Source organism: Microcebus murinus, chromosome 7 (assembly GCF_040939455.1).
Source record: "Microcebus murinus isolate Inina chromosome 7, M.murinus_Inina_mat1.0, whole genome shotgun sequence".
Classification (NCBI taxonomy): Eukaryota; Metazoa; Chordata; class Mammalia; order Primates; family Cheirogaleidae; genus Microcebus; species Microcebus murinus.
The window spans coordinates 29,312,395-29,339,561 of record NC_134110.1 but is presented as its reverse complement, the minus strand read 5'-3'; the positions used below and the strand labels follow the sequence as shown (position 1 = coordinate 29,339,561).

The following is a 27,167-nucleotide window of genomic DNA, read 5'->3' as shown; positions in this document are numbered from 1 at the left end:
TGGAAAGGGTGCAGGAAAAGGATTCAAGGCCAGGCTCTGGGGACCAGGGCTCCCTTTGTCCTTCCTTCCTTCTCTCTTTTCAATTGGGGCCAGACCTATATCATGGTGTGATGCCTCTCCCAGCCTCTCCCAGCTCCCTCCCCATTTTCTCTCACAGACATCCTGCCTAATGGATTTCTCTCTCATGAGTTCAATTGCATCTCAGCATCTTAACCCAGGGGCATTCAGCAGTCAGACCTGAGACCCCAAGAGCTGAGAAACAAAAATTATAGCATCCAAGGGGGCCCAGAGCCAGACAGGAGGAGAACAATTACACCTAGAGAAACAGGATGGGATAGATTATGCAACAGTAACAAAAGTTTTTTTAAAAATTAAAAATAAGTGGCTTAAAACAGCAAAGATGTATTTCTTGCTCATGTGAGCCAACAAGTGGCTCTGCTGATTGAGGTACCTACCAGACCCAGGCTAGGCTTCCCCTGGTAGGGAAAGGGAACATGACAAATGTGGCAATGGTTTCAAAAGCTTCTGCCCATAAATGACCTGTATCCCTTCTGATCCCACTTCATGGTTGCAGCACATCACATGGGGACTGCAGTCTGACCTCCCACCGAGCAAAGACCTTGGCCCAGAGTCCTGGGACCAGACAAGCTCCCACTCACCTGGGAAGGCAAATGAAAGATATTTGAGGGGTGTTGCCCGAATGCTTGCATGTCACCCGCATCCCCCATTTGAGGAAAGGACTCAAGGGAAGACTCAGGCCTGAGAACAAATGAGACAGAACAGAGTCCACAGAATGGAGAGAGATGAAAAGGGAAAGACACAGTGGTGAGCAGCAGACCTTGATATGTGGATAAATTAAATTGAAATGAATAAGGATAGACCTGTCTTAGACTGTGCAGTATAAGTGCTAAGTAAGGGCTCCTGAAATAGAAGGTTGGACTGGAAGGAAAAATTCTAATGATAGGCTCTTCGTAAAATTCAGAGCTCAGCGATTTCTAGGAGTTGAGGCAAAGGGAAAGCTAAAGACTTTCCAAAGATCTCATCCTTGAGGGAGAGAGGAGAGGAGGAAAATAAAAGAATTCTACAGGTATCATCTTTTTGGAACAAGGAGGAATAATTATGGAAAAAAAATAGAACATCTTGTTGTGTGAAAGAGTTGGTGTATGTTATTTTCAACTAATAGTAGAGAAATCTGTGTTTGGTTATATAAGCAGGGAAAGGAGTACGTAAGGCAGTGGACGGGTGCAGTAGTTAACTCCCCCAGCTAACAAAGGAAAGCAAGTGGAAGGAAAGACAAAATAGTCACAACATCAAAATGAGGCAGGGAGAAAGGACAAAACAGTGGCACAAAATAAAAAGCAACAAGATACTATTGTAAGAATAACATTAAATAAATTAATTAAATAAATAAAGTTAATATTCTAAATGGAAAGAACTGAATTCTCCCTTTAAAAGGAAGACTGTCATATTGGGTTCAACAAGAAAAACAAGCAAACAAAACAAAACAAAAAAATAATAATAAGCTACGTATTAGAAATACACTCAAAACAAAATTATTTCTTAAAATATCTTTTTAAAATGGCTGGGTAAATTGTACAAGAACAAAGCAAATGAAAGTAAAGTAGGACTGGCAGATACTGATCTGAAAAATGGTTTAAAATGTTTAAATGTGATAAATCAGAACATTTTACAATGAAGCAACATATAGCATAAGCCTGGATGGTGAAAAAAACAAAGAGGCTATAAATATATAAAACAAAACTATTAGAAAATAAAAAAGAATTTGATAAAAATAATATTATAGTGATAGATAACTTCATGCCTCTATTAGAAATGGATGAAAATATTAGACAATTAATAAAGAAGCAGCCCAATGCATTGCATGCCCATTGATTGCACCCTAGTTTGAACAAATCATATTTAAGAAGCCATTTTATGGACAATTAAAGAAATTTGAATATGGATAGAGTTTTATAAGATCATAGGACATCATTGTACCTTTTTCCTATATAATAATAGTATCATGGTTATATAGGGAAACATACTTTTTTATTAAAGATGGGAACTTAAGCATCTAGGGGTGAAATGCCATGAAGCCTATAATTGATTTACTTTTAAATACTTCAGTGAAAAAAATATGGCAATATGTACAGTTATTGAATCTTGATGATGTATATGTGGTGTTCATTATACGTACCTCTGCTTTTCTGTACATTTGAAATTTTTCATAACAAAACCCCCCCAAAGGAAGGACATCAGAGTTGGAAAATGTAACCAATGAATGCAAATATTTATATAATATACAATAGAGAATGCATTGTTTTTAAGAGGTGTGGTCTCCCTGTTGCTCAGGCTAGACTCAAACTCCTGGGATCAAACGATCCTCCTGCCTCAGCCTCCCAAGTAGCTGGGCTACAGTCATGCACCACCACACCTGGCTGAAAATCAGTATGTAATAGAAAATAAAGAAAATGTTACCAAATTGAAGACCATAAGAACAAAGTTTTTCACAGGCCATATGTTTAGGCTATATTCCATACAAGTAGAAATATATAATAGGGAGCAAAAAACAAAACAAAACAAACAAACAAAAAAAAACCCAAGACACTTTACTTGAAAATTTAAAATGTTCCTACTGGATCATCGAAAAAAATCAAAGGTGAAATTAAATACTATCTGGAAAATAAACAAAAAGAGAACACTTCCTATTACAAGATAGGAAGCAAAGTTAAGACTGTTTAGAAACACCCATCCTTAAATGCCTTCACTAGAATAAGCAAAAGATTAAATATAAATCATTTTTAGTACTTTTACTAAGAAATTAGGAAAAGAAACAAGAGAGAGAATTCATAAAGATGAGAATTGAAATTGATGAAATAGAAAATTAAAAAATAGCAGAAGGAATAAGTAAATGCAAAAGCCAGTTCTTTGAAATGGCTAATAAAATAGAAAAAACCCTCATGAGTCCAATTATGGAGAATGAAGAAAGAGAAAGAGTGAAATTATACAAGATTAGGAATGAGAAGGCAGACATAACCAATATAACTACAGATATCGGGGAGATAAAAATAATTATGAGAGAATTTTATATGCAACTCTGTGATAACAAATTGAAACTTCAAGTAAATGGATGGTTTCCTAGTCAAAGTAAATTACCAAAGTCAGTCAAAGAAAAAATGGGAAATTTTAATAGACCAATTACCATAGAAGATATTATTACAGAAGGTGATTGTAGATCTATCAGTGAAAAGACACAAGAATCAGACAGGCTCACAGCTGAGTTTTACCTAATTTCTAAAGAACTAATCATTTCAATGCTGTTTAAACTATTTTGAGCCATAGAACAAGATAGAACAGAAACTCCCTTATTCATTCCATGCAGCTAGAATAACTTTAATACAAATAATAGAACATAATTGGAACTTCATAACAATGGCAGTTATGAATATAGGTAAAAATATATATTCTAAATAAAATACTGGCAAATAGAATACAGCAATGTATCAAAAGGGTAATGTACATTAGCCTAGTCAGGTTTGCTCTGAGAATGCAATGTATGGCTGAAGGCTCTTGGTTGTGGGGACATTTTACAGGATATTGTCACCCCTCTTCTCCCAGAATCTCTTGGCATGGCAAAAGTAAGGGCATCTTAGGCAATGATCACTAGTGCACTGAGGGCTCAGATTAACAGGACAGGGCAGAACCAAGACATCTAATGGAAACTTGATATCATTTGGGAAATGCCAAGATTTTATGTGGAAATTTTACTGGGTTTATTTCCAAGGCAGGTTCCAAAAGACAATATTGTTTGAGCATCTTTTAAACATTCCATAATAAAACCAATTCCTTTCTGATTTGAAATCTACTGAGGGAAAGGCTAAGAAAATTTTTCTGTTTTTAACTAAGCACAGTACAGTGCACAAGTCACTGTGCTGAGCATGTGATGTACCTAATATCATTGACTTCTCCCAGCAGCTGTGTAGGAAGGTGCTATAATCAACACTGAGGCTTAGAGAGGTTCAGTGACTTTTCAGGGCACTGAGACGGCTAGGGCAGAGTCCAAATCTAAACTCTAATGAGCTTGGATGCAAAGCCCAAGCTTTTTGTGGCAGATATGGAAGCCTCACATGTCCCCTGGTGACTTCCTGGTCCATGCAATATTAGTTGAACAAAAGCTATAGTTGAATATCATTTTTTATGGTTTGTGCTTTTTGTGTTTTATTTAGGATATCCATTCCCTATGCCAAGATCAATAATTAGTCTCAGTCTAAAGCCAGGTACAATACAACAAACACTGAATAAGGCATCAGGAGACCTGGATTTTATTTCATGCTCTGCCACAAGTTTGTTGGGGGCCTGGTCCCCGACTTTTAAGACTTCTGCTCTTCTGCAACTCTCTGAGATCCTGTTAAGGCTCCTCTTTGCAGCGCCAGCCGTAGGTCTCTGTCCGTGGTGCTGAAGGAGCTCCTGCCCCAGGGCTCCAACTTCACCCATTTTCAGAAAAGCTGGCTTGGGCGGCTGCCCGGAGCAAACTGTGATTAATCAGCAGGTTTGAAATGACAAACTAAATTCTAAAGGTTGACTGGAAGGAAGAATTCTTTATTGGTATGCAGGGTCAGTGCCAAAGGATCTTTTTTTCTCTCTTTCTTTCATTATTTCTTTCTAACCAAAAGCCACTTCTTTGACAATTCTCATCACCTGAATTGACCATCTCAATTTTGGGACACTTAGAATGAAGTTTTTAGTGTCCAGGTAAAGAAATGGAGCATTACCTAATTCCCAAAGCCCCCTGTTTTCTCCTCCCAACTCCATTCTTTTCCCCAGAGGGAATCAATGTGTTAAATTTTACGTTGCTTGTTTGTCTTTTTAATGTCTTTGGGGTGTGTGTGTGTGTGTGTGTGTGTGTGTGTGTGTGTGTGATTCAACTTGGATATGTATCCTTAATAAACACATTGATTTGCTTTTGGAACTTCACTTAATTGGAATCACATTGCATGTAATCTTCTGTCTCCTGCTTTATTCCTTCAACATTATATATTTGAGATGCATTCATGTTGCATATTCACCATTGTATAGTATGCTGCTATATGAATATGACACAATGTATTTGTTAGTTTCATTCTCAATACAACAGATGGGTTTTGTCTTTTTATTCTATTATTAGCAATTCTGCTATAAACCTCCCAGAATATACCTTGCATTGCACAAGACCTCGAGTTTCATTAAGGTATATACCTGGTAGTGAAATTGTTAGGTTATAGTGTACGACCAGTCCAGCTTTACTAGAAGTGGTAGAGACTTCTGGTGCTCACTATACGCCATTCTATGGTAGTCATGGCCCATTTTCAGTCATCTGAAGCCATGTAACTTGCTCTGATCCATGGACTGTGAACATAAGTGGCATATCATTTTCAGGTTGAATATTCTCATTACAGTGTGTCAGACCATCATCATATTACCCCCAGTTTGTGACTTGTCTTTCCACTCTCTTTATATTTTAATAAACAAAAGTCCTTAACTCTCATATAGTTGAACATCCTTTTTTATGACTTGTGATTTTTGTGTCTTATTTAGGATATCCATTCCCTATGCCAAGATAAAAAAGATATCCATAATGTCTTCTAAATGTTTTATATTTTGCCTTTCACATTTAGGTCTTTACTTAGATTTTTTTGTATATGGTGTGTAGTAGCCTTTAACATCTCTCTTTCCCTCTGGTTACTCACTTTCCCAGAACTATTTAAGGAAATGTCCATCCTTTCCCTGCTGGTATGTGATAGCAATATTTCATGCATTGTCTCTATATGTGCATGGCTTCATTTCCGGACTCTCTGTTGGTCCATTTGTCTATTCCACACTGTCTAATTGCCTTAGCATAATGATACATTTTGATTTATTCTTCAAGAATATGTTGGCTATTATTGGACCTTTGCATTTCTATATGAATGTGAGAATCAGCTTGCCAAGTTTCACCAAAAAAATTTGTTAAGATTTTTATTAGTGTTGCATCAAATCTGTAGATCAATTTACGGAGAATTTACATCTTTATGAGAAGGCATGTTCCAACTCATTTATTTAGATCTTCTCTAATGTCCTCCAGTAAATTTTTATAACTTTCTCCATAAAAGTTTTGGACATTAAAGATTTATTCTTGAGTTCTGCATTAAAAGTTTCCTTTTGTTGCTGTAACAAATTATCACAACATAGTGGCTTAAAGCAACACAAATTCATTATCTGACAGTTCTGAAAGTTTGAAGTCTGAAATACATTTCATTGGGCTAAAATCAAGGTGCAAGGGTGCAGGGCTGCACCCCTTATGGAGGCTCCAGGAGAGAATCTGCTTCCTTGCTTTTCCAGCTTCTAGTTTGAGGCATCCCTTAGCTCATGAACCCTTCCTCCATCTTCGAAGCCAACAACACTGGGCTAAGTTCTTCTCATGATTCCATCTCTCTGGTTCTCCTTTGCCTCCCTTTCCCTCCTTTTAAGGACCCTGTGATTACATTAGGTCTACTTGTATACACTCTGTATCTTAAGGTCAGGTGATTAGCAACCTTAATTTTATTTGTACCTATAATTCCCCTTTGCCACACAACCCAACACATTCACAGGTTCTGGGAATTAGGATGTAGACATCTCTGGGATGCCATTATTCTACCTACCACAGGTTCTTTATATATTTTTTTGTAGTTCTATTATATGAACTGTAACATTTATAATTTTATTTTCTAGAGTTTGTTGCTGTGGTACAGAAATGCTGTGGATTTGGGTATATTGATTTTGTAGACAGCCACCTTGCTAAATACTTAATAATTCTAATAAATCTAAAGATTCTTTAGGATTGTTAATATTATCAATGATATAATGAATGACAGGTTTTTTCCTTCCTTTCTAGATTTTATGCTTTTGATTTGTTACTTTCTTTGCCTTTCTGCACCAGTGTGGACCACTGATACAACGTTGAATGAAAGTGGAGATAATGAGCATCCTTGCTTTATTATTGATCTTAAAGAGAGTGCCTCAACAGTGAGAGTAGGTTTTCCATACACACACTTTTATGGGATTAAGGAAACACTCTTCTAGATGTAGGTTGCTAAGAGTTCTTTATGGGCTTGGGAGTTTTTTAGTTATGAAAGGATGTTGAATTTTATCAAATGCTTTTTCCATATCTAGAAAGATGATCATATGATTTTTCTAATTTGTTCATGTGGTGGATTCATTAATAGCTTTTCTAATGTGAAACCAACCTTGCATTCTCTGAAGAAAGACATTTTGGTCATGATACATTATCTTTTTCCACACATCACTGAATCTGTTTGTTAACATTTTAGATCAGAAGTTTTGCATTAACACTGATGCCTGATTCAGCCTGAAATTTCCTTTCTCATCTTATGTTTCTCAGGTTTTGGCGTTAAGATTGTACTAGCCTCATGAAAAATAGTTGAATGTGTACTCTTTCTACCTTTAAAAATATTTTGTGTATCAGTATTATTTTTTGTTCTTTCAATGTTTATTAAAACTCACTGTTTAAAACGATGTGGGCCTACAGTTTTCTTCTTGGAAAGATTTTTAACTTGATTTGATTTCTTTAATGGCTTTAGCATTATTCAATCTATTTATTGGCATAAATTTTATTACATTTTTCTAGAAAATTTATATTTCATTTAAGTTTTCAAGCTTATTGATATAAAGTTCTTCATAATTTCCTCTTATTTTATAATATCCTCTTATTATTGTCTGTAGATCTGATCTTCCCTCTGTATTTATAATGTGGCTGTTTGTGCCTTTTCTTTTCTTATTAATATACTCAGAGGTTTATCTATTTTATTAGCTTTTTCAAGAAATAACCTTTGGCTTTTTGCTATTGTGTGCTTCTTTCCCATTTTATTAATTTATGTTATCTTTATTATATCTGTCTATTTCCTTTGATCCCTACTGCCATCACTTTTAGTTCCTGAGGATGGTGCTTGGCTCATTAACTTTTATACTTTCTTCTTTTGCTTATAAGCATTTAAGTTTATAAATTCTCCCTCTAAATACTGACTTATTTGAATCAAACAAGTTTTGACATATACTTTAATATTGTTCATTTTCAACACTTCCTACTTTCCATGGTGATTTCTTTTTTTCAACTACGAGTTATCTAGAAGTGTTTCCTAACTTCCAAATACATGAGACTTTTATAATTAGCCTTTTGTGGATGAATTTCTGAATTAACCATATCAGGTCCAGAGAATGTGATCTATATAACAACATAGACTTACAATACATACTGGGATATAAAGCAAATCATAACACATGTGCTTGGTAAAAATGTTTTCCAATAACTGTTGCATGAAATAATCTATGTATGTCCATTAAGTAAAACTTGTTAAAGTTTTCAAATATTCTATATCCTTAATAATTTTTGTCTTCTAGATACTTTATTTACTGAGAGAGGTGTGTTAAAATCTTCCACTATAATTGTGGGTTTATGTATTTCTCCTTGGAATTCTGTCAGGTTTTGCCTTATGAATTTGAGGGTATATTATTGGTTGCATACAAATTTGGAGTTAGTATAGCTTCCTGGTGAGTTATCATTTTTATCATCATGACATTATTATCTTTATTTCTAGAAGTAATTTATTCTTTGACTTAGAATTTCTTTTCATTATGACTTTCTAGTACATCATTTCTTACCATTTTATTTCAGCCTTCTGTATCCTTATGTTTTAATGTGTGCTGTAAAACATAAATCTGATTTTGTCATTTTTGTATAATTTTCCTCTGGAACAGTCTATTTTAAGTGTAAGTGCTTATATACATAATTTCTATAATTTATTTTATAATCACTTTCTAGCTGTTATTGTAACTGCTTTGTGCCTCATTTTTTTCTATAATATGGTATAAAGACCTTTGTAAGGAAGTTTTAAATACATACCTATGTATCTCAAAGGGAAGAAATAGTTCTTTTTCTTTCATTTCTTGTTTTCTTTTAGGCTGGTTGATTAGTTTTCCTTATTCTAATTTGTGAAATTCACCAAGTTAGAAGTTGTTCATGCTATTTTCCTATTGGTTACTCCAGAAATTTAAACTTCCATAATTAAAGCACCAAAGCCCAAGTCTAAGTTAATCAACGTCTTTACCCTTCACTTGAACCTTTGAAATTGAAATCAAATGGCCTTATAATACTTTAATTCCAATCATCCCATCATCATTTACATTATTTTGCTATATATGTTAATTCTATTATAACTCCATAGCTCACAATTATTATTTATACTGTAAATACTAGTTTAGATTTACCCACATATGTATCACTTAATTTGTTCTCCCATCTTTCCTGCATCTCTGACATTCCATCTGGTATCAATTTCCTTATGCCTATAGTTCATTCTTTCATATTCCCTTTAATGAAATTTTTGTGGTATAAAATTACATTTTTGTTTATATGAAAATGTCATTGTTCCACCTATTGTATAGCATTTTTGTTACTCAGCACAAGTTCTCAGGTATTATCCCACTAACTTCTGTACTCCATTGTTGCAGGTGAAAAGTCAGCTGTCAATCAATAGCCACTTCTTTGAAAGTAATTTGTCTTGTCTTTCTAGATCCTTTTAAGATAATCCCTTCGGAGCAATTTTTTCTGAAATTGCATTATGATGGGTCAATTTTGTATTTTAAATGTTATGCTACTTGGAATTTGTTGGGCTTCCTGAATCTGTAGATCTTTGTCCTTATCAGTTCTGAGAAGTCCTCAGTCATTATTTCTTCAAATACTGCCTTTTCTCTATTTTCTTTATCTTGCCCTCCAGGAACTCTGGTTAGATATATATGAGAGCTTCTCACTTTGTCCTCCATGTTTTCTTAAGTCTTTTTCATATTTTCTGGTTTTTCTGGGATGCGTTTGTATAACATATTCAATTCTATCTTTCATTCATTAATTCTTGAAATGGGTTTAATCTGCTCTTCAACCTATTCATTAAATCTTATTTCAATTCATTTCAGCTATAGAAGTCCTGAGTTTCTTTTATGATGTTCTAGCTTTTTGCCCATTTTAATCTTCTTTTTAATTTCTTAGACCATATTAAGCATATTTGTCCTGTAGACTATGTCTGATAAGCCCAATATCTGGTTCTTTTTCAAGCCTGCGTCTGGTTTTTTATATTCTGGCTCTCCCTCATGATGCATTGTTTCTTTGTGTATTTAATGACTTTCTTTGTTTATAAATTCTGAATTATTCATGTTGATAGAAATCCTTGTAGGTTTGGGATAAAAGTGGATTCCTCCAGAAAGGATGTGTTTACTTCTGTAAGATGTCGGCTACATTTGTGTGTGAGCGGGTGCTATCTGTCTAGGACCACTTTGAAATTAATAACTTGAGGTTTGGGAGAGGCATTTAGGGAATGCATTTCAGACTGTAAATTCATGAGAGGGCCAATTAAGGTTGCAATCAAAAGGTCAAGGCAGGACAGCTTTATTTCCACTCTCAAAGTAGAGTGGGAAAAGGATTATTTTTAGTTCATCCTTTGCTAATGATGTAATCCTTTGGCCCCCAAATTAATGGGGAGCAGTCTCCTATTAGATTCCCCATGTGGTGGGTCCTGTACTTTTTCTTCTTTCATCCAGTTTCGTAAGTCTGCAAAAATTGATGCTTCAATATTGGCACCCTCAAATGAAATTTGGCATCAGTGCACACTTCACATCTCTGGATTTTGTCTACATGCAGGTACTGGGCTATTTCCTACTTTCTTGCTGGCTCACAGATGTACTTATAAACATGTTTTTAGTTGTTTTCATTAAGAGGCTTTTTAGTTGTTTTCAGTAAGAGGCTTATTCTGGACCCCTAGTCTAGGTCTGTAGTCCCTCATGCTGAAACCCTTTTTTGATCTGTATTTATTGTCTTAATCCCTTAAGACATAGTTTGGAGACCCCAGGAGCCAGGTGGCTACATAAATCTCACTCTCTCTTCCCTGCTTACTGGAACCATGGCTGGCTCTTAAGATGTCATAATGACAGTGGTTGTCTTGGCTGGCAGGCTCAGAGGCCACATATGATGCTTACATATTTTGAAACCATCTATGAGTCCAGCCTTTGCTTGAATACCTCTAGTGACAAACAATTCACTCCTTCATTATGTAGACTCTTTCTCATTTAAGCATTTGTGCTAGAAACTTCTGCCTTATACTACTTCATGTTACCTAGTGCATTAACCTGCGCAGGGGACCAATGGGGCACAGCCATGTCACATGTTAAGGGTCCAGGAGAATTCTGGAATTTCAGGCACATGACATATGGTTGGAATTTAAAAGAAAGGCAATGGGAAGGCTAGGCTAGGAGAACCAGTATTTGTTGAGAAGTTGCTATCATGTGCTAGGGAAATTAAGGAGACTAATTCAAACTAACTATTAATTTTAAAAGTACCCAGGAAACAAGTATTTTTATCTGCATTTATTTAGATGAAAAAAATCAAAGCTTAATTTAAGTAACTTGTCTGAGGTCACAGAGTTGACAAGTGGCTGAGCTGGAATTCAGCTTCTCAGACATCTTCCTTTGAATCCTTGCTCTTCCTTGTGAATTTCAGATGACAGAGAGTGACGGTTGGGTGATTACGGGGGCACTGCAGGCTTGTCCTGCCCACAGGGAACAAGTATCAGAAGGGCAAAACCAACCCACTCAGCTGGTGAAGTGAAATGGACACAGTCTATTCCTGGCTCAGCCTCTGCTGGCCCTCAGGAGGAAAGAGGTTTCTAGATACACCAGGGGCCTAGGGAAGTACCAGCTGTAGGACTTCTGAGGAGCTGACACCGTGGGCCCCTGGAAGAACCAAGAGGACACTGCGCTGTTACTGTGACACCTGTCCTGGGTCCTCTGTCTCAGCCTCCACACACTAACACAGCTCCACGGCCACAATGATTCAGCCACAGGAATGCCAGCAAACAGCACCCCTGCCCAGAATGGTTCCCTGGCTCCCCACGTCTCCACAACAAAGCTCTGTGTAGTCACAGCACACCCAGGGCCTTCCTTGCCCTGACTCCAGGTCACCTTCTCCACCAGGACAGCAATGGTGCCCCAGGCATGGGAAGGGCCTGGGGGCATCACAGCCAGACCTTATCTGGGTCATTTTCCCAGGTGCCTGGGTTATTTCTAACTCTCTCTCCTCTGAGAAGACAATTGTGCCTCCTGCCCCTGTGACTCCTCTCTCATGGCATTCAGCATCTTCTCTGGTAGCTGTTGTATTTTTTGTGTTTTTGGAAACCAAAAAAGGTAGAAAACTTAAAAAGGGAATTATAATCATCAATATGCTTGCCACTCAGAATCAAATACTGCCAGAGTTTTCCATATTAGCTCTTCTAGGTTTGTATTTATGTCTGTATCTATATCTGTATCCACATCCATATCTATATCTGTATCTATATCTGTATCTTTACCTATATCCATATCTGTATCTATATCCATATCTGTATCTATATCCATATCTGTATCTATATCTTTACCTATATCTGTATCTACATTTTTATCGATCTATTATACATTTGAAAAAAAAGTAAAACACTACCAATGTCCCCTTTGACCTCATTCTGACACCAGATGAGGTGTTACTTGCAACCTCAGTCAAGGTCATGATTCTAAGACAGGTACGTGTCCTCTCCATGTTTTAAACATGTTTCTATAGACACATTCTGATGCATAGAAAATGCACAGTTGGGGGGACATCATCCACACGAGTGGGATGGGCTGCACCCATTACTCTGAAATGTGCTGTTTCACTCAACAGCCTAATCTGGGGATCTGTCCATGTTGATGTACACAGATATTGTTTCTGTTTACAAACAGTCTGAGTGGCCAGGCCACCCTGCACTTGCACTTGCCCTGGTGGGGAGGGCTCTAGGGGAGGGTCCCTAGCCCACACCATGGATGACCTTCCCTGGTTCCGTTCCCTGTGGAGCCTTGAGCCACAGGCAAATGATGAATGTGCTTGAGAGACTTGGGGGCGGGGGGCAGCTGGGCACCTGCACACCACATAACCCTTGTCCACATGGCATGGCAGTGCTCTCCCACCATCTGCCAGGTGACAACAGGAGGCCACAGATAGGCAGCCAAGAAAGCCACTCCCTGGGCCCAAAGGCTGCAGAGTGACCCTGCTCTCCCCAGAGAGGCAAGAGCCTAGAGTTTCAGGCCCTTGGGAAGTTCCCCCAGCCCACAGGTGCCTGATGCCAAGATGACACGCTGCCCTATGGGGGACCAGGGCAGCCCCTTCCAGGTTCTGCCTGTTTGGCCAAGTGGCCTTGGGTAAGCCCAGACCTGACCCTCAGTATTCCTGTGGGTTTTCAGTGCCCCGGGGCTCCTGACAAGGCTGGTGTCTACTGGGGCCCTTGATGCTCGCTGGGTGCTGAGGAGCTCTGAGCCACCCTCTGAGCCACCCCTGCAGGCATCAGGCTACAGTGCCAGGAGTGACCACAGCCAGGAAGGAGCCCCCAAGCCATGACTCTTGGGAGTTGGCACACACAGACCTCAGTGCTCACCCTGTGGGATGATTCTGAGGTGTGTGTTTTCATTCTTTCCCCAAGGTTCCCTGGGGAGTTCAGGGCTACTTGCCCATTGTGGTAGCGGCTCAACAGTGCTCCCTTTACTGGCCAATCCCCTGTGGAGGCCCCTCCACCTCCAAGACAAACTGCCTGGGCCCAGATTCCTGTCTTGCTTATAGGGGAACTCTAGCTAAGACCCCATCCCTTCCTGGATCTGGCCTCTGCTGACCAGGTGGGGGCAGCCTCCAGAGCACAGTGGTTAGGCAGACACAGGGAAGCAGTGGCGGAGGGAGTCGGGCCTTTTATTGAAGTACTTGGTACAGACACAGACACACACAGGCTGCAGCATCCAGAGCCCTGCCCAGGGTTAGAGCACAAACATCCCTGGGCTTCAGAACACCTGGCACAGGCCTGGACATTTGCCTGCTGTGAGCAGATGACCCCTCTTGGGGTCATCTACACATGACCACCCACAGTGCCATCTCTCCTGCCTGGGATGCCCATAGGAGCCTCTAGAAAGAGAACTAGCCCTCAGGGCATTCCAAGGGCCAAGGGAGGGGGGCTCCCCAGGCCCACTGGGCTGGGCCCACCCTCATGCTCACCTTTTCTTCCTAAAGCCAAAGGGGTCAGAGCAGCAGAGCAGGGCTGGGGTCCCCAGGTCATGGGAGCAGGTGCAGGGGCCCGTGGACTTGGGCTGGGTGGGTGCCGTCCTCTGGGGTTAATCAGCTACAGCCTTTGTGCGGGGGGCTGGGTGAACAGTGGGGCAAGGGGGTGAGGCTGCCATGTCCATGGGTCCCACTCAGCCCAGGACAGATGCTGCATGAGAAAGGGGAGGGCAGGGCTGGACGGGGGCAGGTGGGCGAGGAGGAGACAGGAGCTGCAGGGCAGACCTTGCCCATCACAGGGTGGGGGGCCAGGCTGGGTCAGGAATAGGGACCAGGGCAGGCTCAGGCCTGCGCCTCCAGGGCGCGCACATGCACGCTGGGCAGGCAGAACCACGAAGGTGGCAGCTCCTTGCTCGTGCTGTCTTCATGGAACCGGATGTGGAGGAAGAAGTCGCCCGTGTAGAGGAAGAGGAGGGCCCCGAGGCAGGCCGACTGGCCTGATGGCTGCACCTAAGCAAGAGGAGGAAGTGATGTTAGCCTAGACCAGCAGCATGGAGCCTGCAAAGCCATCAGGAGCCCTATGGACCTGCCTGGACGTAGGGCTGTGGGGATACGAGGGCTGCCCAGGCCTGGCTCCAGTGCCCACTCTGGGGTTTCTTTGCTGTGCTGCCTCGGGCAAGTCGCTGAGCTTCTCTGAGCCTCAGATTTTGTCTTTGAAAGTAGCTACCCATTTTTGCCTCCTTGAATTGTCCAGGGCTTCAGTGAGGTTGGGAGTGTGGGGAGAGGCTGGGGTGACAGTGAGTGGAGCGTGAGCCTGTGCTGGGGCAACAGTGAGGCGCTCAGAGGCGGGTTGGGCCATGGGGGCGAGCACTGGAGCCTGCACTCTGTGCACTTCGTCAGTCCCTGGGGCTGGGCGAGTAGCACCCTCTGAGCAGGAGGAGTGGCTGGCATGGTGCAGGCGATGGTGACGCTGTGGCACCATGCAGCGGGGTCTGACACGCTGAGCAGCTCTGTCCTGGGCACAGCCCCCACCATCTGCCAGTTTTAGCACCTTCAGCAATCCTCAGGGGGAGGGTATTATCGCCCCGGTCTCATTAGCCAGGGCTCGGGGGGACAGAAAGGTGAAGCTGTCTAAGCTCTCACAGCAAGTTGGGCAGACGCAGTGTTAGCACACATGGCAACAGAGCCTCTGCGCCTGCTGACACATGTAGACTCCAAAGCCTGCTGCCTGGAGACGTGGCCAACGACTGTGAGGGCCTGGGCCGAGCGTGGCTGGATGCTCCAGGGCCACCCTGTACACCGCCACGTACCGCATCCAGGTAGAAGGTGCTGGAGCCCACGAAGGAGATGGTATCCTGCAGGTCGTAGTTGTGCACGCCGTTCTGGTGGTCCTGGAAGGGGACCACAGTGAGGGCGAAGGGCCCCACGCTGCACGGGCTCCGGTTGGTCAGCCGCACCTCCAGGCGCACCGGGTCACCCACCTGGCAGGCCGCTGCTTCCTCACGGTCACACAGCTGTCCGTCCACTAGCACATCTGAAAGGCACATGAGACAGTCAGGGGCTGGCCTGCACGGCCCAGCTGGCCTCCCCCGCTAGCTCACTGATTCATTTCTTCCTTCCCTCCTTCCCTCTTCAAGGCTGCCGCCCACTCTGTGCCAGCCTGGGCGCTGGGGACGCAGATGCGTGACCAATCCCTGGTATCCTGAAGGGCAGCCTGGCAGAGATAGGCATGGAGGGGCAGAGCTATAACTCAGGGAGTCTACATCCCACAGGAGGGGGTGCCTGTGCCCCCCGGGTCCATCTGGGGTCTGGGAGGGATTTCTGGATGCTCCTGCCACAGCCACCGAGAAGGGGTCCAGCTCTAGCCACAGGCTCCGGTGAGTCAGGGGCTCCTGCTCAGGTGAGAGACTCAGAAACCTCAGGGGTGACATGGAAGGGGCCCCCACAGGCTCTTAAGCACCCCAGGCCAGGCGTGCTTTGGAGCACAGGCAGGCCCAGGGTCCCTTTTCCGTCTCACACCCTTGGTGGGGGTGCCTTATCACTTGCTCCCTCCAGCAACCCCCGGGAAGGGGCTGCATGTCTTCCTCACCCGCTCTGTCCTGGGTGCTGGCACAGAGCATGCCAAAGAGCAGGTGCTCATGGGGAGTGGCATGGGCCTGAAATCCACAAGCCTTGCTAGGTACAGGGAGTGTTTATCCCATCCCTCTGTCCTTCCCTCACAGACCCCAGGGGCTTGCCGATAGGGAGGTCACCCCCTAACCCGGCAGCAGCAGGCAAGGGGCCTGAGGCTGGGTGGTAGGGCTGAGAGGAGGTGTGCTCCCTCCCAGGGAAATGAGCTGATGGTCTGCATGGGGGGTCAGACAGTGACCCCAAGAGATATGCATAAATGTGAGCTTATTGGGAAAAAGGTCTTTGAAGATGTAATTAGGTTAAAGATCTTGATACAAGATCAGCTTGGATTACGGTGGACCCTATAGCAAAGGGCAAGTGTCCTTATGAGGAAAATAAGAGGAGAAAACACAGGTATGTGGCAAGAGGCCATGGGAAGATGGAGGCAGAGAGTGAAGTGATATGGCCACAAGCCAAGGACCCCTGGAGCCACCAGGAACTGGACAAGGCAGGAAGGAGCCTCCCTACAGCCTCCCTACAGAGCCCTGCTGCACCTTCACACTAGACTTCCAGCCTTCCAAACTGAGAGAGAACAAGTGTCTGTTGTTTAGGGCCACTCTCCTGGTTTCCAGTGAGTCATGGATTAGAGCCTCTCTGCCTCAGTTTCCTCCTGCCAGCCAGGCCCCAGAAACCCTGGTTCGCAGGGAGGCTGCAGGGCCTGGTAGACCACAAGGAACCTTACCTACGTGGTGTGTTAAGAAGGATGCCTGGAACATCAGTGTTCTCCAAAGTACGTGTGAGAGAGATTTAAGCTAACGCAATTCTTATGCAATTAGTGTCTGCCGTGTCCTTATTTTAATGCATGGTTTGTGATGAGGTCAATGATAAACGGGAGATTAGAACACTGGTCTGTGCCATTAGGGAGGAGGTTTCTGAGTGCGTTTAGCAGAAGGACATTCTGAATGTGACTCACCAGCCTCCTAGGGTGGAGGAGGCTTGGCAGGGGATCTGAGAAGTGGCTTCCAGGGCTGTACAGGGGTACAGGTGAGTGCCCCCCACCTCACGAGGGTCCTGGAAGGCACAGGTCAGGAGGAAAGTGAGAGTGGCCTTGGAACAGCCAAGCAAACCCTCCCCCCAAAGCAGGACAATGACCTCTGGGAGCATTTGCGTCTCCTCAGTTGATCTTCCTGCAGGAATATCAGGGGCTCCAGGGAGTTGGTGGGTAGGGAGGGAAAGGGGGAGAGAGGGAGGGAGAAATGGGGAGAGGGGGAGGGGGAAGAGGGAGAATAAGGGGAGGGGAAAGGGGAAGGAGACAGAGAGACAGAGGCAGGGTGAGTCGGAGCACCTTCGGGCCAGGCTCTGGCTAGGAGCTGGGGCTGGGGTGTATCTGCATAGCCAAGACCTGCCTGACAAGTCTGCTTCTCCACGAAAGCTTTCCTTGATCAAGCCTCCCCTATATTTTGTTTCTTTAAAATTATAAGCTTTTACAAAACATTATAAAAAAAAAAAACTTGGAAAGGTCCTAGAAATAAAAATAATTTTTAAGAATCCCACGTAATTCCAGCCCCACCACCACAACCGTTCCTGGCATCAGGGAGCATATTTTCTTCTTGCCTTCTCCTCTCTGTATTATTGACATGGCTGTCGTAGCTGAGGGACAATTTGCTTTCTCGGGCATGGCCCACACGTTGTAAGTTTTGCAAGAGGGTTTTTAAAGGCTGCAGATGATTCCATTAAAGGAATAAACCGTGATTTATTCGCCCACTCACATTTAGCTTGTGTCCACTTTTTTAGTATATAAATAACTCTGATGTACACGTTTTTATATTGAGCGTTGTCTGAATTCGGAGCTTATGTTCCCAGGATAGCACCTCAGGGTGGAATGAGTGGGACTCTAAAAGTGGCTGACATGTCACACTGCCCCCAGGAAGGCTGGCCCTGCCCTGCACCCAGCCACATCCTCAGCATCCCCAGGTGGAGAAGCCCCCTCCATGCCCATAGCCCCCCCCCCAGCTGGCTTGGAGTGGCTGCAGGAACCCCTCAGCAGCATTTAGTCATTCAAGCCCTTCCTGCCAGGCCCCCACTCCCTGCTGGCACCTGCAGCTGGCGTGGTGAGGAGTAGAGAGAAGGAACAAGTCTCAGTGCTGAGAACTCACAATCTAGTGGGAGAAGGAGAGGCCAGCCAAGAGCTGGGCCATGCTGAGACACTGCATGACGGAGCAATAAGAAGTGTTCACTCTGGGGCCCAGGCGAGGGCCCTGCACTCAATGCAGGTATGGGAATGGCATCGGGGTGGCCTTTCTAGAGGAAAAGACACCTTTCTCTATTCCAATACTGTTCTTAAGGCTGTCATTTGCCCTTAAGCCAAGCTTTTGCTATATCTTACATTTTGGATGTGCAGGGCCACATGAGCTGAGTCTTACCAGGCTGGGATAAGCCTGGTGGCCCCAGGTCCGTGCCCACTGGTTTATCTGTGGCAGACATGAGCACTTCCTATGGTGTCTGGCACACAGCAGGCAGCAGGAATGTGGGCTTTTCTTTCTCCTAGCTGCTCTGTTCTGTTGCACCCAGGAGCTAGGATCAGGGGGACCTGAGCTTGGTCACTTCTCTCTGGGAGGCCCCAGGCATGTCACTATACCTCCTAAGCCTCAGTTTCTTTATCTGTAAAATGGAGCTGATGCCAGGGTTAATGGTTGTGATGAAATGACATAACTGCTGTGCTACACAGCCCTGTGGGCCACAGTACATGTTCTGGTTCTAGAAACATCCCCCTAGAAAAGCTCAGTCACAGCATCATTTCATTCCCTTCTTAATGCACAGCAAGCATCTGAGGGACGTTCATTTTGAGGCCCAGTGCTGGCAGGACAACGACTTGCATCCCAAGCCTTGGTTTCCTGTCTGTGACAGGTCTGTGGCCTGCAACAGAAAGGCACCCAGCATTCCTCTGCCCCACCCAGGCCAGAGCTTAGCCAATGTTTCCTGCACAGTGAACCGAACCAGGCCTGGTCTGAACCTCTTGAATAAAATGGGGGAAGATGAAGAGAGCAGGTGTCGACTCGGCCTCGGTTGCTGGTTTCATTAAAGGAAAGATACGATTATGAGCAAAATCAGTGAAGGGTAGCTAGCTCATTACCTCTCTGCTCTTTGTGTTTTTTTTGTTTTTTTTTTTTGTTTTTTTTTTTGTTTTTTTTTGCAGAGAACTGTGTGGGCTGATGGGGCAGCTAAGGACTGGTCTGTGGGCTCACGTGCAGAGCTGCCCCCAGCCTGGATGTTTAACCCTTCCCTAGCCCCGGCTTGGCATAGCCTCCAGGGAGGACAAAGCTGATGAAAGCACAGAGCCAGCTCTCTCTATGAATGCTCCTGGTGGAATATTTGCTTGCCATTTTATCTCTAGGAGGAGGACAGGGACTTGTGGCCCTGAGGCCAGGCCAGGGCAGTTGGGGTTATGGACAGAGAGAAACCCTGGCCTCACAAGAGGCCAGGCTGGGATCCTAGCTGTGCCTCTGACCACTGCTCACTCAGGGAGAGGCCTTCTGCCAAGCTGAGCCTCCTTTATCTAATCTTCAAAACTGGGATAATGATCCTGACCTCCCAGGTTAGGGCGGGGGTTAGGGAGCAGAGAGGACCCAGCCAGGCAGTCCCTGCCTTGGTCCAGGGAGAGTACTCGTGCCATGAGCTGTAACCACAGAAGGAAGGCCATGCTCTAGAAGGGCCAGCTGTACCTGTCCTGCTCTCTGCTATGTCCACAGTCTTAGGGTGACTGACCATCCCAGTTTGCCTGGGGCTGTCCTGGTTTTAGCATGGAAAGTCCTGCATCCCAGGAAATCCTCAGTGCCAGGAAGTAGGTCATGCCACCCCAGTGCCTGACTCCCACACTGACCCCCTGCCAGATCCATGAAGTTCTGTGCTCAACAGGCAGCTGTTTTCTTTCTCCCTACTAGGTCGGGGCAGCTCTGGCAGCTCCAGCATCATAGATCCCATAGTGGGGTGGAGCACAGGTCTGTTTTTTCTTTTTTCTTTTTTTTTGAGCGTATTAAGCTTCCAAAATCTAAAAGGATGCCATTACCTGTCTCTCCTGGGATCCTGGGGTGCTGTTTGGGAAATACAGTGAAAATGAATCTAATGATAATAGTGATGATGATGACGATGATTGCAGCTGCCCTGGACTGAGAACACATAACCACCCAGCAGTGCTGTGCTCAGGTAGGATCTGCAACCCCATCAGTGCTAATGTCCTAACACATCCACTGCTGGAAATTCACTTCTATCCCATCCTGAGGGGAGGGAGAAAGTGGCCTCATTTTTGTAGGGCCCTCTCTGATGTGGGTGCCCTGCTGAGCAAGGCTGTATGGAGCAGCAGGGACCAGAGAGAAGCTCAGGGCTGCACACTGTCAGGTCACAGCTGGGGATAAACAATGGGACAAATGCCTTAAAGACAAGCTGTTTTGGAGCAGTTTCTAAATTGCCACTGAGGACTAAGAACCACGTGTAAAAGCAGGGGTTCTGCTAGGAGGTTGGCCTGGCCCTGGGGCCCTGGTTAATCCTTGGCTCCCGTAGCAGCCAGCCCATCAGAGTTCCCAGGGCAGGCCCCGTGGGGACAGAGCAGGCAGCCTGCTTCCCAATCATCTCCAGGTGAGCACCAGACCTTGTCTCTTTGGGTTCCCTGTCATCCTTCATCTCCTGGTCCATCCAATGAGGCCAGCCTCTTGGCAATGACTGGCCATAAGGTACTCCAGCCTCCCTTCCCCTCTCCCAGCTGGGATGGGGGGATTCATGCCTGTTTTGGGGGCAGCAGAGTGGAGCAGCTAGTAGGCACGGGCTCTGGGTTCCTGATTGGACCATGGTTTGAGTCATTTCTCCATGATTCCCCACTCCTCTCAGCCTCAGTTTCCTCATCTCTAGATAGGATGAGACTAGAATCACATCAAGTGGAGCTTTGGGAGGGAACTCTCAACCTCACCACCATCACTCCTCACCTTCTCCAGCGGGTAGGGGATCTGCAGGAGCAGCCAGACAAGACCAGACCCTAGAACGGGGACATTCTGCACCGACACAGCTTCTCTGGGCCCTTCCTCACCGACACGGTGACTGAGTGCAGACGGAGCTCTGAGCAGGATGCAGTGAGAGGACAGACACAGCAGGGACATGTCCTTTCAGCCTCTCCTGAGCCACGTGCCAGGCAGGTGGCTTCTGCCCCCGCTGACCATGACGAATGCAGACCCGCAGGCCCTGAGCGCACAGGTAGGCCTCTCTGCCTGGACCTGGAATGCCCCGGTGAGGGAGAGAGGCAGCCCAGGGAGGGACAGTGACTGCTGATCCCTGCCTGAATCCCACCTCCCGACCTCCAGGCAGGGGCAACCTCAAGAGGAAACCCTGGACCCGTGGGAAAGCCGTGAGTCGTTAGAGACAGAATGCCTGAGGGTCAAAACTTGGCCTAAGGGGCGGAGCAAGATGGCGGACGAATAACACCGCCAGACAGAGGGTCTCTGCAGAAAAGACCGATTCTAGCAGAAACTAGAGGAAAGAAGCAAGAAGACGAGCATACAGCGGACAAGGGCCGGAAGGAGGGGTACCTGAGACCCCGGGAGACTCCACGGGAGGAGGCTGCGGAGGAGAACTGGAGGCTGAGACCACTGGAGCAGCCCGGAGACCAGCGGCAAGGGTAGGTGGATCTGCTGTTTCCCCTCCCCTGCATTCGGGACTGCTGGTGGGCTCCCCAGCGGGTGGAGAGACCTGCGGACACCAGCCCAGAGACTGCCGCCGCCTGCCAACGGTGAGCCTGTAGCAGACGTGGCACCAGGTTCCCAACTTCCTCCGGGCACCTCCGTGTGCACGGACCCGAGCCGCGCGGCAGGCGCCATATTGCCTCCTCCCCCCCTCCGCCGACCCATGCGGCTGCCCAGAGAGACAATACAGCCACCAGCCGGAGGCACCTCCAGGGAACGGGACCTTCCCGTTTGGGACCCCGCCCGCCCTCCCAGGTGCTGCTGGCACCCTGTTCCCAGGAAAACGGTGCCGACTCAGAGGCTGAGAGACATAGACCCAGCTTGGGCTCCCTGTGGGTGAATTAGGACCGGAAATCCTCTCCCTGGTGGGAATACAGTTTGAACTCTGGGACCCAGAGGTCGGACCTGCAGACCAGATCCCCTGCACCGAGGGCTAGCATTGCCCGGGGCACAGAAGGGTTATACGTGAACAGCCTACTGAGGTCTGTGTGCCTCCAGGGGCGGATCGGCGTCCTAGAGGGCAACCCTCCTCCCAGGAGGAGGCCGTGCACCCAACCCAGGTGGCGTTCCTGTGCAGGGAACCTCCCCGCCGGCATCACAGTCCGGGGAGGCCTGGTAGCTTGTGGTCTGGCCTGCTGGCAGAGGCCCAGGAGTAGCTGCGGAGTTGGGGAGGGTGGAAAGAAGCGAGGCCTGCTGCAGACTGCCGGTCTCAGACAGCCCCACCCCCACCCCCAGACTTTCTGGCTAAGCGGGACCATTCAGGCCCCGCCCTGACAGCAGAGAACAGAACTTTGACCCCTGCTAACGGCCTGAGGGCAGGCTTACCCAACCCAGCTCCGCCCAGAACGAGAGCTGATAACAGGACTCAAAATCAACACCATAGCCTGTTCCTCCAAGCAAACGCCACCTACTGACAGGGACGGCATCTTGCACAGCCTTTCCACGGCACCCACTGACTCAATATACAGGGAGTGGTCCAATTTCACCCACAGGCACCACATAACGCCTCAGAAACTAAACAAGGTGTGTGAATACCCAAACAATAACCTAAGGAAAGAAACAACAACTGATCGACATGGGAAGAAATCAGCGAAAGAACTCAGGAAATATGAAGAACCAAACGGAAAACACACCCCCAAAGAGGAGCACCAGCCCCCTAGAAACGGACACCGACCAAAATCAGGCAACCAATATGACAGAAGAGGAATTTCGTATGTGGAACATAAGAACACTCACCCAGCTGCAACAACAACTCAACAACCAGCACCAAGAAACCACAAAAAATCTCCAGGATATGAGAAAAGAAATAGACACATTGAAGAAAAGTGTAACCGAACTCCTGGAAATGAAGAATCAATTCAAGGAACTACAAAATACAGTGGAAAGTCTCAAGAACAGGGTAGATGAAGCAGAAGAAAGAATCTCAGAGCTTGAAGATAACACCCTCCAATTAAATAAATCAGTCACAGAAATAGAGCAGAAAAACAAGAGAAAAGAGCAAAGCCTACAAGAGCTGTGGGATTATGTGAAGAAACCTAATGTGAGGGTCATAGGGTTACAGGAAGGGGAAGAAGACAACACTCAAGGGTTGGACAAGCTGTTTGAAGATATAATAGAGGAAAATTTCCCAGGCCTTGCTCAAAATCTTGACATACAAGTTCAAGAAGCTCAGAGGACCCCTGGGAGATTCAACGCAAACAGGAAGACGTCACGACATGCAGTCATCAGACTAACCAAAGTATCAACTAAAGAGGCCCTTCTAAGAGCTGTAAGACAAAAGAAGCAAGTAACATACAAGGGAAAGCCAATTCGAATAACATCAGACTTCTCTAATGAGACTTTACAAGCAAGGAGAGACTGGGGCCCCATTCTCACTCTTTTGAAACAAAACAATGCCCAGCCTAGAATATTATTCCCTGTAAAACTAAGCTTCGTATATGAAGGAGAAATAAAAACATTCTCAGACAAGCAAAGGCTCAGAGAATTCACCAAGACAAGACCAGCCCTACAAGAAGTACTTAAAACAGCGTTATGCACGGAACATCATAATAATAACCCACGAATATAAAAACAACCAAAACCCAAAGATATTAAAGGCCAGATATTACAATGGCTCAAGACAGAAATCATAGCAACAACATCCAACCCAACAGAATGATCAGTAATCTACCTTACCTATCAGTTCTCTCAATAAATGTGAATGGCTTAAACTCTCCACTCAAGAGACATAGGCTGGCTGAATGGATAAGAAAATACAGGCCAAGTATATGCTGTCTTCAGGAAACACATCTAACCTGCAAGGATGCATATAGACTAAAAATAAAAGGGTGGAGATCAATATTCCAAGCAAATAGAAGCCAAAAGAAGGCTGGTGTGGCAGTTCTAATTTCAGACGATTTAGTTTTTAAACCAACAAAAGTAGTAAAAGACAAAGAGGGTCATTATATAATGGTGAAGGGCACAGTCCAACAAGAAGAGATAACAATTTTAAATATATATGCACCCAACTTAGGTGCACCCAGATTCATAAAGCAAACCTTACTGGAGCTAAGCAAATGGATTAATAGCAACTCCATAATCGCCGGAGATTTCAACACCCCACTGACGGCACGAGACAGATCCTCCAAACAGAAAATTAATAAAGAAATAATGGACTTAAACAAAACTCTAGAACAATTGGGTCTGACAGACATCTACAGAACATTCTACCCAAAATCCACTGAATATACATTCTTCTCATCAGCTCACGGGACATTCTCTAAGATTGACCATATCCTAGGACACAAAGAAAATCTCAAGAAATTTAAAAAAATAGAAATCATACCATGTACCTTCTCAGATCACAGTGGAATAAAACTAGAAATCAACCCTAACAGAAACTCACATTTCTACACAAAAACGTGGAAATTAAACAACCTCCTACTAAATGATTACTTCGTAAATGAAGAAATCAGGCCAGAAATAAAAAACTTCTATGAAGAAAACGACAATGGAGAGACAAGTTATCAACTCCTCTGGGACACAGCTAAAGCAGTTCTGAGAGGAAAGTTTATCTCCATAAATGCCTATAACCAAAAGACAAGAAGATCACAAATAGACAATTTAATGAAACGACTCAAAGAGCTGGAAAAAGAAGAACAGACCAACCCCAAACCCAGCAGAAGAAGTGAAATCAACAAGATCAAATCAGAACTAAACGAAATTGAAAACAGGAAAGCTATTCAGGAGATTAATAAAACAAAAAGTTGGTTCTTTGAAAAAATAAACAAAATTGACACACCATTGGCTAAGCTAACGAAAAGCAGAAAAGAGAAATCTCTAATAAGCTCCATCAGGAATAAAAAAGGAGATATCACAACTGATCCCAAAGAGATACAAGATACAATTTATGAATACTACAAAAATCTTTATGCGCACAAACTGGAAAATGTGGAGGAAATGGACAAATTTCTAGAAACACACAGCCTCCCTAGGCTCAACCAGGAAGAAATAGATTCCCTGAACAGACCAATCTCAACAGCTGAAATAGAAACAGCAATTAAAAATCTCCCTAAAAAGAAAAGTCCCGGTCCAGATGGCTTCACACCCGAATTTTACCATACTTACAAAGAAGAACTAGTACCTATCTTGCAGAAACTATTCCACAACATCGAGAAGAACGGAAACCTCCCCGACACCTTTTATGAAGCGAATATTACTCTGATACCAAAACCAGGAAAGGATGCAACAAAAAAAGAAAACTACAGACCAATATCCCTAATGAATATAGATGCAAAAATTTTCAACAAAATCTTAGCTAACCGAATCCAGACACTTATCAAAAAAATAATCCACCACGACCAAGTGGGCTTCATCCCAGGGATGCAGGGATGGTTCAACATACGTAAATCTATAAATGCAATTCACCACATAAACAGAAGCAAAAACAAAGACCACATGATTCTTTCAATAGATGCAGAAAAAGCTTTTGACAAAATTCAACACCCTTTCATGATACGAACACTTAAGAAAATAGGCATAGAAGGGACATACCTAAAAATGATACAAGCCATATATGACAGACCCGTAGCCAACATCATACTGAATGGGGAAAGATTGAAATCATTCCCACTTAGAACTGGAACCAGACAAGGCTGCCCACTATCTCCACTTCTGTTCAACATAGTGCTGGAAGTCTTGGCTACAGCAATCAGACAGGAAAATGGAATCAAAGGTATCCAAATAGGGGCAGAAGAGATCAAACTTTCACTGTTTGCTGATGATATGATATTGTATCTAGAAAACCCCAAGGATTCAACCAAGAAACTCCTGGAACTGATCAATGAATTTAGTAAAGTCTCAGGATACAAAATCAATACACAGAAATCAGAGGCATTCATATACGCCAACAACAATCTAATTGAGAACCAAATCAAAGACTCAATTCCCTTCACAATAGCAACAAAGAAATTAAAGTACCTAGGAATATATTTAACCAAAGAGGTAAAAGACCTCTACAGGGAGAACTATGAAACACTGAGGAAGGAAATAGCAGAGGATGTAAACAGATGGAAATCCATACCATGCTCGTGGATCGGCAGACTCAATATCATCAAAATGTCTATACTACCCAAACTGATCTACAGATTCAATGCAATACCTATTAAAATCCCATCAGCATTCTTCACAGATATAGAAAAAATAATTTTACGCTTCGTATGGAACCAAAGAAGACCCCGAATATCAAGAGCAATTCTAGGCAACAAAAACAAAATGGGAGGCATTAATATGCCAGATATCAAACTATACTACAAAGCTGTAGTAATTAAAACAATATGGTATTGGCACAAAAACAGGAATATTGACCAGTGGAACAGATGTGAGAATCCTGATATAAAACCATCCTCATATAGCCATCTCATCTTTGACAAAGCAGACAAAAACATACGCTGGGGAAAAGAATCTCTCTTCAATAAATGGTGCTGGGAAAACTGGATAGCCACCTGTAGAAGGCTAAAACAGGACCCACACCTTTCACCTCTCACAAAAACCAACTCACGCTGGATAACAGACTTAAACCTAAGATATGAAACTATTAGAACTCTAGAGGAAAAAGTTGGAAACACTCTCCTAGACATCGGCCTGGGCAAAGAGTTTATGAAGAAGTCCCCAAAGGCAATCACAGCAGCAACAAAAATAAATAAATGGGACATGATCAAGCTACAAAGCTTCTGCACAGCCAA

The 27,167-nt window shown here is 44.4% G+C and overlaps 1 protein-coding gene across 2 annotated transcripts in view; it reads right to left on the bottom strand.

Annotated features, from left to right (window-relative positions):
- Positions 1 to 13,791: 13,791 nt before the first annotated feature.
- TRAPPC9 (trafficking protein particle complex subunit 9) overlaps positions 13,792 to 27,167 on the bottom strand; it is a 609,198-nt gene continuing 595,822 nt past the window's right edge. For both annotated transcript variants that reach the window (XM_076004998.1, XM_076004999.1), the window contains 2 exons: positions 15,421 to 15,644; positions 13,792 to 14,620 (listed from right to left, as the gene is read on the bottom strand). In XM_076004998.1, coding sequence (XP_075861113.1) covers positions 14,453 to 14,620; positions 15,421 to 15,644 — 392 coding nt within the window. In that variant the 3' untranslated portion in view covers positions 13,792 to 14,452. The remainder of the gene's footprint in view (positions 14,621 to 15,420; positions 15,645 to 27,167) is intronic.